Genomic DNA, 15,658 nt, shown 5'->3' on the forward strand with positions numbered 1-15,658 from the left:
AACAAATGTTCACGGTACTCGCCAGTTTGAAGAGCAGAATTCGAGAAGCTGGTGGGTCTCTGCTCTGTAGGACGGTTGTGTCCTCAGTGGGATACCTGCACCAGGTGTAATTTATAGGTCCATCCCTTGTGTGTGCACCCCGCCACCCACACTGTTGAACCACTGCTGAAAATGTGCACCGATACTCGATGTGTGCTAGAGAAAAGTTTTTAAAAAAAAATAAACACATATCAAGTGATATTTAAAGAAACCACACACGTAAGCACACATCATCATTGTGTGTGATTTTCCTCCTATGTTGTAGCGCGTGCATTGTGTAATACTTCCCACCCCTCTACAGGGTAGACACGTCTGGGAGCCTATTGCTTTCTTTGGCATAATTGTAATTGTATTTGTATACTGCTTACTACCTCTAATACCCATCTTTTTTGGTGTGTGGGGTCGCTGAGTAAAAGTTTTGATTCTTAGCTAAAATTCCCTTCAAAAATGCGTTCTTTGGATTGACCACCACCATACATACTTATAGACATACGTATTCCCTTTCACTGTTCTCCGTCGATCTGTCTGCACTCACAAGAGTGGACTTGCTTGGAGTGTCTGCACTGAAACCTGCCAGAAATGCCAATCATTTTACTTTGTTTATCCCTGATTTTACAATGGTACCTGAAATCCCAAGAGGACTATTCCTCCAGGTCGCTTTTAGTGTCATTCAGGGCTGACAGGTTGTAACCCAGAACTGCGACTCATTTACAGGCTGTCAATCATCTGACGTATTTCATTGCACCTCTTATTTGGGCCGTAGGGAGGGATTTCTCCGCTGCTTGAAGGAATCACTGAAGCAACAAAGTATTGTTCCATCACAGAAGGCAGTGAGTTTCAACTTGAAGGGATTTGTTACACTCCAGTAACACTGTAGCCAAAGAGCAAGGAATAGATACATCCAGACCTAACAGACCGGAAGCGGGTGCCCCACCAGGAAGGACTGCGCACTTCATGAGTCTAGGATGCCTGTGGTGGGAAAGCCGCCCGCTAGGATGTGAGGAGCCGCTACCCCCTATAGACGCTGCTGACGTCTGCAGATGGTGTGAGGAGTTCTCCAGTCACTCTTGTGTGTAAGCGTTACTTACCATCTGTTCCTAAGTCCAAAGTTTATCAGGGACCAGGAACCCTTCTTATGCACATTGTTACTTTTATCCCCCCTGAAGGCTCAAACACACAGCTGGTTTTGTGCCAAAGTCTCACCTTCATTCCCACAAAGGGCAAAGGGTTTCATTGTACAGGGAGGGCTTGTCCCTCATCTTGAGGGCCTCAAAGCAAGGAGGTGATTTGCAGATAAGTACAGCGCACACCACGCCTTAAAGGTAACATATCAGTCCGCACACACTCTAAGCTGCTTTTGTCTAATCCTACCCATCATCACCCAGTTAACTGGAGAAATGCATACCTTTCCTCATGATAGCCCAGTACCGTCCGCTGCATTTCTTGGGGGAAGCAAACAGCAAGCAACAAAGCAGAGTCTGGGTCTGGACCCACCCAGGGACTGTCGCATAACCATATAAAATGGAGAACAATGTTATGTCTGCTCAATTACTTTCAATATAAGTTGCTATGTCTGGGCTCCCCCAGCTCCCATCCATCTTCCACATCTTAGTGACTAGTGGAAATGTCTCTTGGGACCGGGAACACCCTTGGGAATCTGCCAGATTGTTGCTCAGCACTAAACCTGTGCTCTGGTGTTCTGCCAGCTAAACCTTGGTATCCTCTTAGATCTGTGTTTTCTTCACCAGAGACCCCTCCATTCTTGCGTCCTCCCAGGAGGAGATTTTCCTTACACAAGCCCTGGGATGCAGTAAGGCTGGCATCTCACCTACCTGATTCTTATTGACAGAAACTACTAAGTAGAATCCTCCAAACCATTCAGCTCATATTCTTCTAGATGCTCCCCTTCAGTTGGATATATAGTCACACCGAGGTGTGAGAGCACTGTCACTCATCCAGACTCAGCCCTGGCTTAACCGGTGATCGCATCCTTCCTCCCTGATAATGTAGCTGTGGCAGCCTTGGAGAGGACCTGAAGGTGCACTGCATTCCTTGAAAACCCAGTATGCAGGAGCCCCATCATGTATGCAAGCCTCACGCACAGGGTTCTGGTTACACGATCCCATGATACAAGGAGACATACTTGGCAGACCAAATGCCAGAGTCTGTACAAATGGTCACAGGCATAACGCTTGACCAGATCTGTTTATAAAAGAGCCCAAGATGGTGGGGCCTCTTCTTCAGACATTAAAGGCAGCACTTATCTTTGCTGGCTTGGTGTGTGGTACACTGGCATGGAATGACACAACCCAGACCAGCTCTCACCTGCCTCGCAGATTTATAAATATCTTGAAGTTGCCCAACTTTGGATTTGACTATAGTACACCTGCATTTGCATCTATGTATTTACCTTCACAATACTTTTGAACTTGATCTTTAGGACACAGTATTTTGGAACAACAGGATTCTGATCACAGACTTCTTGGAGGAAACAGTAGACATAACCCATGCGGACTACTTTGCCTAGTTCTGGTCCTGCAGAGGTGCCATCCTACTGTCGGCTCAGAATCTGAAGCACCCAGAGGCGCGTCGGCCCGGCAGGGGGCCTGTCTGGACTGTTCCCTTGGTGAGGGGAGCTGGTTAGTAGCTGCTCTGCGCTAATTCGTAGGTGAGGAGAAGAAGATGTGTCTGACTCGCCCCTGTCTACTCACAGTAATGAAGCCGGGGCAATATTCATGGAAATAATACTTTTGGGGTTATTTGCTAAAGGTTTGACCTGGGTTTGCATCAAAAAAGTAATACAAACCAGTTCAAAATGTTTTTTAAATATTTACTTTCCAGCAGAATTTTTTTTTGCGCTCGAAATCAACCAAAAAAAATGCAAAGGAGCACAAAGAGCTGCTTTGCATTACTTAGCATCAAGGGGCCTTCAGCGGGTGTTCCCATGCAACTAGCCATCTTTTTGATGCAAAACCCTATCTACTAGGGTATCTAAACTAATGTGAGAAAGGGTTTTGTGTCAAAAGATAATGCCTTTTGAAATCAGGCATTAAAAGACGCTTTTTAAAAACTTTCTCCTTTATTTTCTCACTTTGCACGTGTGCTGCACTGTACAGCACACATATAAAGTAACAAAAGTCTTCTAAGTTGTCTAGGCATAGTATTTTGTACTGGAAGGATGCACTTCTAGTATGAAACCTATGCTCGACTGAAGCACACACCCTTGCACTATAGCGCTAAGGTGTGTGTGAGGCGCTTGGCAGCTAAAGCCTGTGCCGGCACTAGGGAGAGGGGAGGAGAGTGTAATATATCTCTATAGACATGGCGCTCTCCTGCCTGTCACTCAACGAAGCACATTTTTGGCTGCTGCACTGCACTGGGTGACAGTTTAGTGAATCTGCCCCTTGATGTCTAATTGGATGTTTTATTGAAACTTCCAAATTGAACAGGGATTTTTTTGTGAAGACCGATAGGAGTGCTTCTAAAACAGTCAGCCTTGATTTATTGGAGATTTCTCCAATAAAAAAGGTTAAAAGTGAAGTGGCGAGAGAAAAGTTGAATAATGCTAATCAATAGACGGAATTCAAATTAATTGTAATTGTATTTACATAGAGTTTACTAACCCTGACTTTGCGTCAAAGCACGTTAGCCCGGAACCTAAGAGCATTAGTGGTGGATTAGTATAGGGAATTATGAGTTAATCATGTGAGTCTGTTAGTTGGACTGAATAGGATAATGGAGGGACAGAAGAGGGGAGAATCTAGAAAGTGTTATTTGGGAGCTCATCATAGTAAAATGAGGATTGGGATTAGGCAACGGAGAGATGGAGGAGGGAAGAGTCTGTAGACGGGGATTAGGGAGATCATAGTAGTAACCTGAGGTTTGGGATGAGTGAAAGGAGTGATACGTGAGGGAAGACTTTAGTAGGGTTGTTTTGGGGGATCATGGTAGTAAACTGAGGGTTGGGTTGAGCCTAGAGGGATGGATGAGGGAAGGAGGAGGGAAGGGTCTAGGAAGGGATATTTAGAGATCACTGTAGCAGAATGAGGTTTGGGATGAGTCAGAGAGTTGAGACGGAGGGCAGATTGAGAGAGGTCTAGGGTGAGACACAGTAGTTCACTGAAGAGAGTGAGAGTTTTTTCCCTTCGGCAGTAGGAGTAAAGTGATAAATATATAGATATATGATTACATAGAAAGGGTATGTATGTATAAGGAAGATAATCTATTGAGATTTAATGCTGTATTGTAGAAACACGGCCTTCCCACTGTTGTAGTCTTTGAAAGAGATTTATGTATGTACTTCTTATAACTCAATATTATAGGAATATTCAACTACAGTATAAATATTCAGTAGTCAAATACTTTATCTGGTTCACAGAAACCATAAAAGCCATTAATATTCATGAAAGATGCTGGTGACAGCATTACTGCCGAGAGGTCCCACGCTGCAGTCTCAATGAATGCAGTAAAGGATGCTCTGAGGCCTGTGGTGAGCCCGGTGCACCCCCCGAGCCCTCACCGCATCAGCCTGCAGAGCCCACTGCCTGGACTACCTCCAAGGCAGGGAGGGCCCTGGGTCACTGTACATCCCAGCACCGGCACCTGCTCCTTCAAGATGGCGCTGCCTGAGGCACGAGCAGCCGCCCCAAGCACGGGGTACGTGCGAGGAACGCAAGCTAACCTCCTTGTAAATGCAAACAGATCTCTCTTCTAAAGGTACTGTAATTGCAAAACCGAAATTGCTCCCAAAAACCTTGCCCGGCTCGCATTTCTTAGACAACTAATACAAGCTGCTGGAGTTGTCTGGAAGGATCACTGCCCCGACCTTCCTTGCAACACCACAATTATTTCTTTCAATAAAAAGAAAAATATATCAAAACAACTGTAAACCACAATCCACATCCTGAAAATCCAAAGTAAAACACGATATGGCTCGGATTGCAAATTGTGCAGAAATAATTGAGGTATTTCCCACATCCGCATTACCTGGGTGTGGTAAATACCTCCTATTATGAATTTTAAACTTGGAAACGCGGACTGTCATGCAGAACTGGTATTTAAAGCACCCAAACTCCCCTTTGTTTGCGTTTTTCTGGACTTTTTGGATGATAATTTTCTGGCCCGCCAGGATCCATTAGGGGAAAACTGTGAGGTTGGGATCATCACCCCACAATCCTTAATTCTGATCCCTGTCAATCCTTAATTCTGATCCCTGTGAAAATTCCTGCTTCCATTATGTTTTGAATTTATCCCTGAACTTGTAATCAAGGCCCTACGAATATGATACAACATAGTCTCGCCGGCGCCACAAAAGCCTACTGGGAAGGGCCGTCACTGATACTCCTGTGTCTGAGCGACAGCTCTTTCAACGTCTTTCCCTTCTCAGGCAGCCATTTTCCTTTTCCACTGTGCCAAACGTGAAAAGTCCGAACAACTCCATAAAAATGCCCGACTACGCTTCAATGGGGCAAATCAATTAATTGGAGAGGACTTACTGAATCTTCGTGTGAGATTTGAGTGATTCAAGAGGTCCCACAAATCAGTCAGAGAGATTTGAGGATTGTGCAATCAATGAAGAGACGCGGATCTCTGAAATGGATTTGAAGAAGATTCGGGGAATATGGTGTCCCCCAAACCTGCCAACTCACATGGTGCCACCACGTGTCACACAATATTGACTTCGTTCACACAGTCACCCAGTGCACTGCCGATACCACACGGTGGCAGGAAAAGCAAGCTGGAAACCACTACAAAGCGCGGATATCCAGCTTGTTTTGTTTTTGTTTTTGGGGGGCTTTTATAAGCCGACGTCCATTATGGGGTGTGAAAACACCCCTGGACACTGGCTCCAGCCTCAGCAGGCTTGCTTTTAGGAGAGGGTTTGGTAAGGGAGGACACAGAAGCTCCTCCGAGGTAGTTCTAGGCAGAAGACCCCTCCCAGTCCAAGGTCATGGTAACTCCTCACACAGAGAAGCTTTTCCTAAGGTTAGCAGGTGTGGTCCCCTGTTCAGTAATGTTTGAGCTAATTTACAAAACACACTCCTTTTCTCATCCCCTTTTGCTCTCTTCTTTCTTCTCATCATTACATTCGCTCTCCCGACTCTCCAATGCTTATCTCTTCCTTTCTGTGTCATCTGCCACCTCCTGGCTTTCTTCCATCAACTCCTCCCTGAGACTGCATTTCCCTGTCTTACTAAAGTGATTATTTTCACTTTGGACCACCTCCATCCTCTCCTCCCCTTTATCGCATCTCGTAAGCCCGCTCAACCCTAGCTTGCTAGAAGTAATGCATGGTAAACTTACAATATTGTGACATCATTAAACTACTTAAGTATATGCAAAAATAAAATAACAACTACAACACAAATAACACAAAATAAAGAAAATCAGAAAAATAGTACACAAGATAATTAAAAAGAAAAAAATGTCCCATTAAAAACAAATACAAAATACACTATCTGTAAAGCCTTGAACAAAGTTTTATCTGAGCCAAAGTTTTATCTGTTTCTGCTCCCAGGGCTGTAGCTACAGTGGGGGTGTTTGTGTCTTACACTCTCTAATGTATTTTCTGGTAGATAGTTGGGTACAGGTATTCTCCGTCGGGTTTGGTGAGGTGCCAGTTGTATTTCACCAGTAACTTTTACATACACACAGACAAAAAGTGCACACACTCTGCCCTCTCTGTTTATAAAGTCATCAACAATATTGTTTATTTTACAAAATTGTGTTTTTTCCCTCCCTTACTACCCATGCCAGACTGCATTCTTCTTCCTTTCGGCTGCCCCTTAGGCCCCTCTCATACAGCCTCCTTGTCCTATAATATATTTTAAGATTACATTCCAGTATGATTGTTGGAAAATCTGAAGCTCACCCCCCCCAATCTTACTGACCAAGCTACACCCCATCTGTTCCCTTCTCCCGTTAGTCTTTCTGCTCATGCAGATATGGTGCAATCATGGGTCCCACAAGACATGCTTTATTGAGCAGAAGTACCTTTCTAAGCAGTGGTCATGTAACCATTTTCACAATAGGGTTACAACACTAAAGTTGTCGGGACTGAGATAAATCCAAGTGTCACACAAAGAACAAGTGTAGCAAATGTATTCAGCAGGAGAGGGGTGAGGGTGTAGTATTTTCTGGTGGTGCTTTTTCGAGAACACTGTCACAAACATATTATTAATGCATGGTGTGTTAAAAACAGTATAATTTACAGACAGCACAATTTCTATTGGAATGCCCACTAAACTTGCCCCAAAAAGCGCACAGATGATAAAGTGTGGGAATCAGGTTTCAGGAAGTTAGCATGGTGTGATTTATTTTTATTCTATTAAAATCTTGTTTAATCACACTTCAGAATTACAAAACAATTGTGCTCCATTTGTGCTTTCCGAATTGAAGTTATATTTTGAAACATTTGTGCAGTTCATTTACAGGTATTGACATTTTATTATGTATTTAGAAAAAATGATATCTCTCTTTGCAGTAGGCAAAGAAAACACCAGACTCCATATTAAAAGAATAAAGAGCCATTTGACATAAGATACTTCCTGACATTTGACCTTTGTCTAAAATTAAAGGCATATTTATTGCTCATTCACCTTCCAAACTCCAGCATGGTTATGTTGGGGATGCTGCAAAACCCCTGCACCTCTACTTCCAGAGCCTATACTTCTAAGAGGTGTTTGAAGCTAGTGTCAAGGAAAGCCCAATACCATATTTCAGCTGAGACTAAAAAGCATTTATTGCAACAGATCATAACTTATGAGTTACGAGCAAACAGACAATTAACCCTCTACACCTGTAATGGAGACAAACTCCACAAGAGAAGGCAAGATCCAAATATATACCCTCTCACAAAAGTTTTTAGTATCAATTGTAAGATTAGTTTCTTAACAAGAATGCAATCAGGTGCCTGAATGATCTCATCAATCAGTAATCAATTAGGATTTGTAAAACCCAGCTAATCACCCAACAAGGTATCTAGGTGCTTGGAGGTCCAGGAGAAAGCAGTGAAAACAAGGGAATAGCAAGGAGAAGGGACACAAAAAATGGGGGGGGGGAAAGAAAGGAGAAAGCATTGAAAGTGAGAGAAAAGCAAGGAGAAGGGACACAAATACAGGAAAAAGCAAGGAGAAAGCAGTGAGAAAGAGATAAAGCAAGGAGAAGGCACACAAAAAATGGGAGAAAAAGCAAGGAGAAGGCAGTGAAAATGAAGATGAAGCAAGGAGAGAACACACAAACAATAGGTGAAAAAGAAGGGAGAAGGCAGTGAAAATGAGGGAAAAGCAAGGAGGGGACACAAGAAATGGGGGAAAAAGCAAGGAGGAATCAGGAGCAAGAGCAATGCAGCAACACAGGGAGAGCTGGGCCTGGGACCTCATGAGAGAACTTGTAGATGTCCTACTTAAGTACAACGTACCATGATGTATCTTTCCTGGGAGATGGGTACATCCAGTGAGCAGTGATAGCTTCAGCACAAAAAGATGGCAATTAAGAGTTCCTATTCTCAAGCATTCTGTTTAATTTTGCAATCCCTCCCTCTTGCGTTATCTTACTGTGCAACGACGCACATCATAAAAAACTCAGTGTTTATTAATTTAAACACTTTCTGTCCTTCTCCACCCGCAGTGTATCCCCCACAGTCGGGTGTGTCGCCTCCACAAGTGTGGAGAGTACACTCCAGGTGTGGAGAGTACACTCCGGGTGTGGAGAGTGCACTCTGGGTGTGGAGAGTACACTCGTGCAGAGAGTACACGCCACACCCGTAGTGGAATCTCTGCCCTGAGTGCAGACATAAAGATGCTACTCGTAAATGCCCTTTGTCAATACCGAAAGTCATAAACTTAGACTTTTGGTCGAAGTTTACACCAAAGATCTAAGTGCACCTTTGTGAATTGGGCCCATTGTTTTGCTTTTATAAGAGGAAACTTTATAGCCACAACATTTTGACTAGTGGTGTAATATTCCTCTTTTATCAATGCATATATGTTTGGGACAATTGTTTTCTGTGGAAGTGCACAAAGGTTACATTTATCTAACATTCCCAGTTTTGACTCACTCATCCTCCGTTTTCATTCTAGAAAGAAAGGAGCACGTGACCCGGAGCTCTGCAGAGGAGAAAGCGCTGACATTTTACAAATCCTGCATGAATACTGAAAAGATTGAAAGTTTGGGTGCCCAGCCCATGGTGGATCTTATCAACAAGGTCAGTGAACCTGAGAGTGAACAGGGCAAGAAATTGGGGCATGAATTGGAAGAGTCACAGAAGATATAAAACTTGGTCTGCTAGATATAGACCACCAAATATTAACATTACAAAATATTACCTAACCTCACTGTTGCTCATGTCATACTTTGATAGTGATGGAGAGAAAATAGTAAATTTACTACTGACTCATAATATACGTGGGAGGTGAATTTGAATGGATTCATGAGTCAGCAACCACTCAAGAGTGGGCCCAGAGCCCTTTGCTTTTCCATGTGGTGAAGTGAGGCAAGTGACCAGGTTTTAGGTATGAGCCTGGACGCCGACGATATGCCTCGAAGGTACGAGTCAGAAGACTTAATAAGGCAAAAGTACAGATGAGATGGTTGCTGTGTCATTCTGACCAACATGGCTATGAACCTTCGGAAATGCGGCCATTTGGAACTTGATGTAGTGATCCTCCATTTATAGACCTAAGGGTAGAGAGTTCCACAGGGCATAGCCTTAAGCCTGTAAACAATGACCACCAAATTTCTTGCATCTGGTCCTGTTTATTGACAGGATTCCTTAGTTAGGATATCTTAGGTTACTTGGTGGAAGGTATAGGGTGACCAGCTTTGTGGTTTAGTTAGGTGCATGACCATGAAGGACCATGTGCACTATGCAGAAAATCTTTAAGGTTGATATCCCTTTTATTGGGAGTCAGTGGAGGGATTTTAGGGCAGGTGGTATGTGTTCAAGCCGAACAAGAAGTGGGCAGCATTGTTTTGGACTTTTCAAGCTTAGGAATGATTGATTTAAGGAGGCTAGTATAGAGGATTCTACAATAGTCGAATAGTCGAAACAAGACTGCGCCTCTGTGATGATGAGGGACTTTTGTTGGGTGCAGGGAAACAAAGGCTCAACCCCTTTTAGTAGTCAGACATCATCTGTTTGGGGTATAAATGAAAGATCACTGCCAAAGAGTACAAACAAGTTATGAACGTTAGCCACAGGAGTTGGCGTGGGTTCCAGTTTTGTGGACCAGGGAAGAGGGGAATGGAAAGAATTGTCTTGCCCCAGCAGTAAGAAGCGTGTATTTTTCCCAGAGAGGCAAAGCCAGCTGTTGTCCATCCAGATGTGGATATGGAAGAGGCATTGGGCATGACCGAGTAGTTTACCTGTTTTTTTGTACAGCTTGAGAGCTGTGTTTCGTCCGCCTACCTGGGGAATCAATGATTGAGATGGGGGTGCCATTTACATGTTGAAGAGTGAAGGTGACAGAGAAGAACCCTGGGGGCTCCACTGTAAGGTAGGACCTTGATGGGTCTATAATTAGAGTGTCTTGGTTCACCATGGTTATTTTGTAGAATTGGAGTAGTATTGTCATGTTTTAAGGGCTGTGGCGCAATGTTGGTTTTGACAGAGGCATTGATTAGGCTGGTTATGGTAGGCATTAGGGCAGCACTGACCAATTTACTAATGGTAGAGGTGGGCGAATCAACATATTAACAGGGAGAACTGAGCCAAGGGCCTGCCTTGGGTCTAAGAGAGTGTGTACGAAAACATAAAGGTTGACATGTAAATCATGAAACAAACCTCATGTAAAAATATGATAATTGTACGTCAAAATTCAAAAAGGGTATTTCTTTAACATGTAGGAGCATTTCATTTTAAACCTTCAAATTATATCACTGCACTGAGAGGCATTTATTAAAAGTGATCACCATGAACCATCAGCTTAGAAATATTTCTGCCTCCCCACACCGTGATGATGACACTAATTAAACCAGAGGCAAGTCAGCTATCATGCGCACCATATATGTGACTAGATTCTTATTGTAGATGAATCAATATAATGGTGTGTTACTTCAAAGGGAAGAGGGTTTTGTAGAGCCAGTTTCTGAACTCAACATTTGAACATAGTGGCACATGTGATAATGAAGAAAGCTGAGGCTTGGTGAAATAAAATATTTGCCGAGGATCACACAATTTATTCAAGCGGGGGGCTGGGATTGATCTCAGATTTTCTGGTTTCATATTGTTCAATTTAACTAATTAATGGGTATTTCTTTCTCTCACCTCTTTAACATCAAATATCACTGCTTTGTGGTTAATTCATGAGGTTAGAGCAGAGGTCGTCAAACGTTTTTGCTCTGAGCCCCCTAAGCAAAATGCTCTGATGTCTCCTCCAAACCTTTATGGCAAGATTTGAGGGAGTGAGTGGAGCAAGGTTGGTTGAAAGGAGGGGGGTGAGTGGGGGAGATTATGAGGTAATTTTTTGGGATACTTTTTCTTTAACTCATAATCCGCACTAAACGTGAAACTTCTGAAAGACCAAATACACTAAACTGAGGTTGACTAAAACACAACTACTTCCCTTAATTGGGGTGTTGTCAGCCCCTCACAGTTCTAGGCCCCAATGGGCTGTTTGTGAATCCCTAGCTAGCGATGCCCGTGAGTGGCAGGCTATCTACCTCTTTCCCTACTTATCTACCAACCTGACCCTCACTCCAGTCTTGAAACATACTCTCTGTCTCTTCCTGAAAAAAAGGAACTTCCTGGAGGTGCTCGTCTCTTTACAGCACGGATGCCCTCAGGCCTAATGCCAGCACTGAAAATAAACCTCCATGCCTGTTTTGTGATGTGAACCAGTCATAATTGTGATGCACACTGTGATCACGCTTCTGAGTTCGAGTGCCATTACCCCTGCTTCACTAATGAGAAATTGTATTTTTAATGGATTTATAAAAATGTTTGTATGAGGCACAGTCTGATTATCTATTACTAAAGTGTATCCTTTGAAAGCACTTGTTTTAACATAAACACTAAGGGCCAGATGTAGGAACGTAGCAAATTGAGACTCGCACTTTGCGAGTCCGTGCGGCTCGCAAACTGCAAGTCGCAATTTGGTATCTCAGACACCTTCTGCGCGTCGCTATGGGGTCGCAAAGACCCACCTCATTAATATTAATGAGGTAGGTCGCAATTTGCGCCCGATAGCGACTCTGGGCACTCACGGGGATGGAGGCCTGCTGGGATCAGCAGACCTCCATGTCCGTGACTGCTTTTAAATAAAGCAGTTTTTTTTTTTTCCAAGTGTAACCCCTTTTCCTTAAAGGAAAACGAGCTGCACTTAGAAAAAAAAAACGAAACCTTTTGTTTCGGATTTTTTCAGGGCAGGTAGTGGTCCCTTGGAATGGTGCAAGCCGGTGGTAAGGATCTGCTAGCGTCAAAAGAAAAGGCGCCAACTATGGGGAGGGGGAAACGCAGTAGGTGGAAATGGCGTTAGAGTGCCACAAATGACGCTAGGCTGGTTAACGCCAATATATATGGCGTTAACCAGCCTAGCGTCATAGTACCCAAAAATGACTCCTGTTTTAGTAAAGACAAGAGTCATGACAGCCACCCCAATGGCCATGCCCAGGGGAGCAGTGTCTGCAGGGGGGCCATGTAAGGGTCTCTCAATGGCACAGCCAAAAAGAATTGTATACTTACCTATACTTACCCATACTTACCCAGGATGGTCTCACAGGCAGACACTTGGAGTGATTGCAGTGACCAGCTGAGATTTTGTTCCGTGAAAGAGTTTGCATTTATTTTTCACTTAAACATGTGTGCATTATTTTATATGCTGTTGTCTAAAGGTGAAAAAAAAATACTTTAGAATATTTTTTAAATTTTAACAACCTCTTTGAACCACCACAACAGGGTTCAGGATTACAATTTCCATGCTTTGTGTCTGCAGTTGAAACACTTAATGTAAACAAACGTAGCCTGTAAAGGCAACAAATAATAACATTCTGCTTCTCAGGCCATCTTCATTTAAAAGTACTTAGGGGCTACTGCTCCCCCCATGGGAGCATGGCCAGAGCCCCCTAGGAGGGCGCACCCCACAATTTGAAGACCTGTCTGTTAGAACTTGGGGCCAGGCAGAAGCCACATGAAAGTTCATAGTAGCAAAACCGACCACCACCACTGCAAAACCAGCCCTCACCCTTCCAGCCTCCTGGGGAAACGCCCGAGGCCCGCTACAGCCAGCCCGGCCCTGGCACCTTGAGATGAGCCAGTTCCAGGCATAAGGCTTGAGCTTTCAGTGGCTCGTCCACCTCTAAGACTTCACCTGGGATGGCAGAGTGACTTATGGAGATGTATGTGATGCACAGGAAGCACCTTGTTATGGGATTGCATCACTCAATCCACATCATTGTTCGCCCAAAGGGTTTTAAGTGGGTCAGGTCCTGCCAGGTCTCAGGTGTGGCAGTAATTAAAAGATGTCTTTGAAATAAATCCCTGTTGAGTCCTAATTTCATTTCCTTCCTAGGCAAAAACAGTGCTCGAATTCCCAATTACTGAATAAAGCCTTGAGGCAACCCACAAAAGCGATGCAGACCCAATTACATTGTGTTTAATCTTATCTTGCAGTGCCAAAGAGTTTTTGTTTTTTCCAGATGTTGTGTTTCTGTAGTTGTTTCATGCAGCACATGAGTCTTTTATGCGAACAAAGTCGCCTCTCCATCTGCTTGAGTTCCTGCTGTGCTTGAAAGTACATGATGGGCACAAGAGAGAGCTCTAGAGATGAGTCTGAAAAATGTGGGAGTTTCTCTCACTTCCTGTCAGTGTGTCAGAAAGATGTTCAGGCGTCATGGCCACTCTGCAGAGTCAGTAGACTGATGGGCACCTAAGTGCTAAGTGTAATTGTGATTCTATGGCAAATTGTGTGAAGGAAGATCCCAGCTGTCAAAATATTGACAGTGCCAAAAGAAAAGAAAATACAGAGCTTAAAGGTGTATGTGTGTGTGTGGGTGTGTGTGGGTGTGTGTGGGTGTGGGTGTGGGTGTGTGTGTGTGTGTGTATTCACAGACTAGACTCTTCCATATGTACTAACATCAGTACACACACCACAGGCATACACATGTACCACATGCACAAAGTGACCTTAAAATTTCCAATCACACAAACTAACCATCAAACCGCCTTTCACAAATACTCACCAATCCACAGACATTTTCCTTTCACAAGTATTCTTCATTTATCTACTCATCCACCTATCCACACAAATTTGCCATTTATTGAAACAAATTAATAAGCCATGGAGCCTCCCACTCTCCCAATTCTCACTAACTAAGAGAACTATATACATCTCCTTTCACTTACTCATGTACCAGTATAGTCATTCACCAGTTTACCCACAACATAACATAATGCAACATAACACAATGCAACATAACGCAACATAACATAATGCAACATAACATAATGCAACATAACGCAATATAAAGCAACATAACGTAACGCAACATAACATGTACTTGTAACTGCATGCTCCATCTTGGGGCACCTTGGCACTGAAATAACAGATGTTTAACCATCCATACATAAACAATTTACCTGCTCAACCATTGGTGCACTTTTCAATCAAAACAACTATACCAAACCACGCTCATCAAATAAGCGAGGGTGTTTGCAGTGCGGCTGCAGACTATGCTGTGCCTCTTGTCGGAGAGATGAGGCTTCACTGAAGCTTCATGTGTTTTGCCTGATCTGTGACAGTAGGAAGCTTGTACTGCTGCTGCTGTGTCAGGGAGGGATGCACTTGTTCTTTGAAGGAGGGAGCTTAAATGTCTTCCCAGATGGTTTGCGTTCCATGACTAATAGAAGCCTGCACTGCTGATGGGAAGCTGGTCAACTGATGCACTGGTGTATCTGTTTAAGAAAGAGTTTTGGGAGAGAGGGAAACTTGCACATCAGATGTCTTACTGTGGCTATTCTCTGAGGGAAGGAAGCTTGTTCTCTCATTTTTTAGAAGCATTAATCACACCCACTGTGTGTACCTGTCTTTTGGCTCCATAAAGGTGCATCTGGCTTTGGGGTCTAGCCACAATTATGAGCATCCAGTGGGTCTCCCCATCTTCTTGCAAAACCTGCAGGAGAGTTCCCACCTTTCTCAGAGAAGAGTACAGGACATTATGATGTATGCTGAAGATGTGGGAGGTCCAGGACATGGTACTTTAAAAGCAGGTTGTGTAAAGCTTTGTTTGCATTACTAATGGTTAGGAATAGTCTAGATAACTCTAAATTACCTTCTGACATCTTTTCATCTTGTAGTTGCTGCTTTATGTTACATTTCGAATTACAAAATAATGGATTGTGGTGATTTTCATGTTTTTTTTATCTGACTAGGCATGCAAGTACTGACCAATCCAATGGTCATAGTGTCAGTCCTCTTCAAATTGCTTGGACGGTTAAAGGACCTGTAGACCAACTCATGTAATGTTAGATCTCCCATTTGTAGTCTAATTAGGACAGCTTAGCGGGGAAAAGCTTTTGTAATCTTTGCCCCCACTTGCTGCCTTCCTTTTACATCTGTTTAAAGGTCCCTCATCATCTTCTGCACAGGGATGGTGGTGGTGGTGTTGTTTGAACTCATTGTCT

The 15,658-nt window shown here is 43.5% G+C and overlaps 1 protein-coding gene across 4 annotated transcripts in view; it reads left to right on the plus strand.

The window, feature by feature from the left end:
* Window positions 1–15,658, plus strand: part of LOC138303562 (kell blood group glycoprotein-like) — a 265,259-nt gene that overhangs the window by 138,552 nt on the left and 111,049 nt on the right. For all 4 annotated transcript variants that reach the window (XM_069242815.1, XM_069242817.1, XM_069242818.1 and 1 more), the window contains one exon: window positions 9,120–9,244. In XM_069242815.1, coding sequence (XP_069098916.1) covers window positions 9,120–9,244 — 125 coding nt within the window. The remainder of the gene's footprint in view (window positions 1–9,119; window positions 9,245–15,658) is intronic.

Source organism: Pleurodeles waltl, chromosome 7 (genome assembly GCF_031143425.1).
Source record: "Pleurodeles waltl isolate 20211129_DDA chromosome 7, aPleWal1.hap1.20221129, whole genome shotgun sequence".
Lineage (NCBI taxonomy): Eukaryota > Metazoa > Chordata > Amphibia > Caudata > Salamandridae > Pleurodeles > Pleurodeles waltl.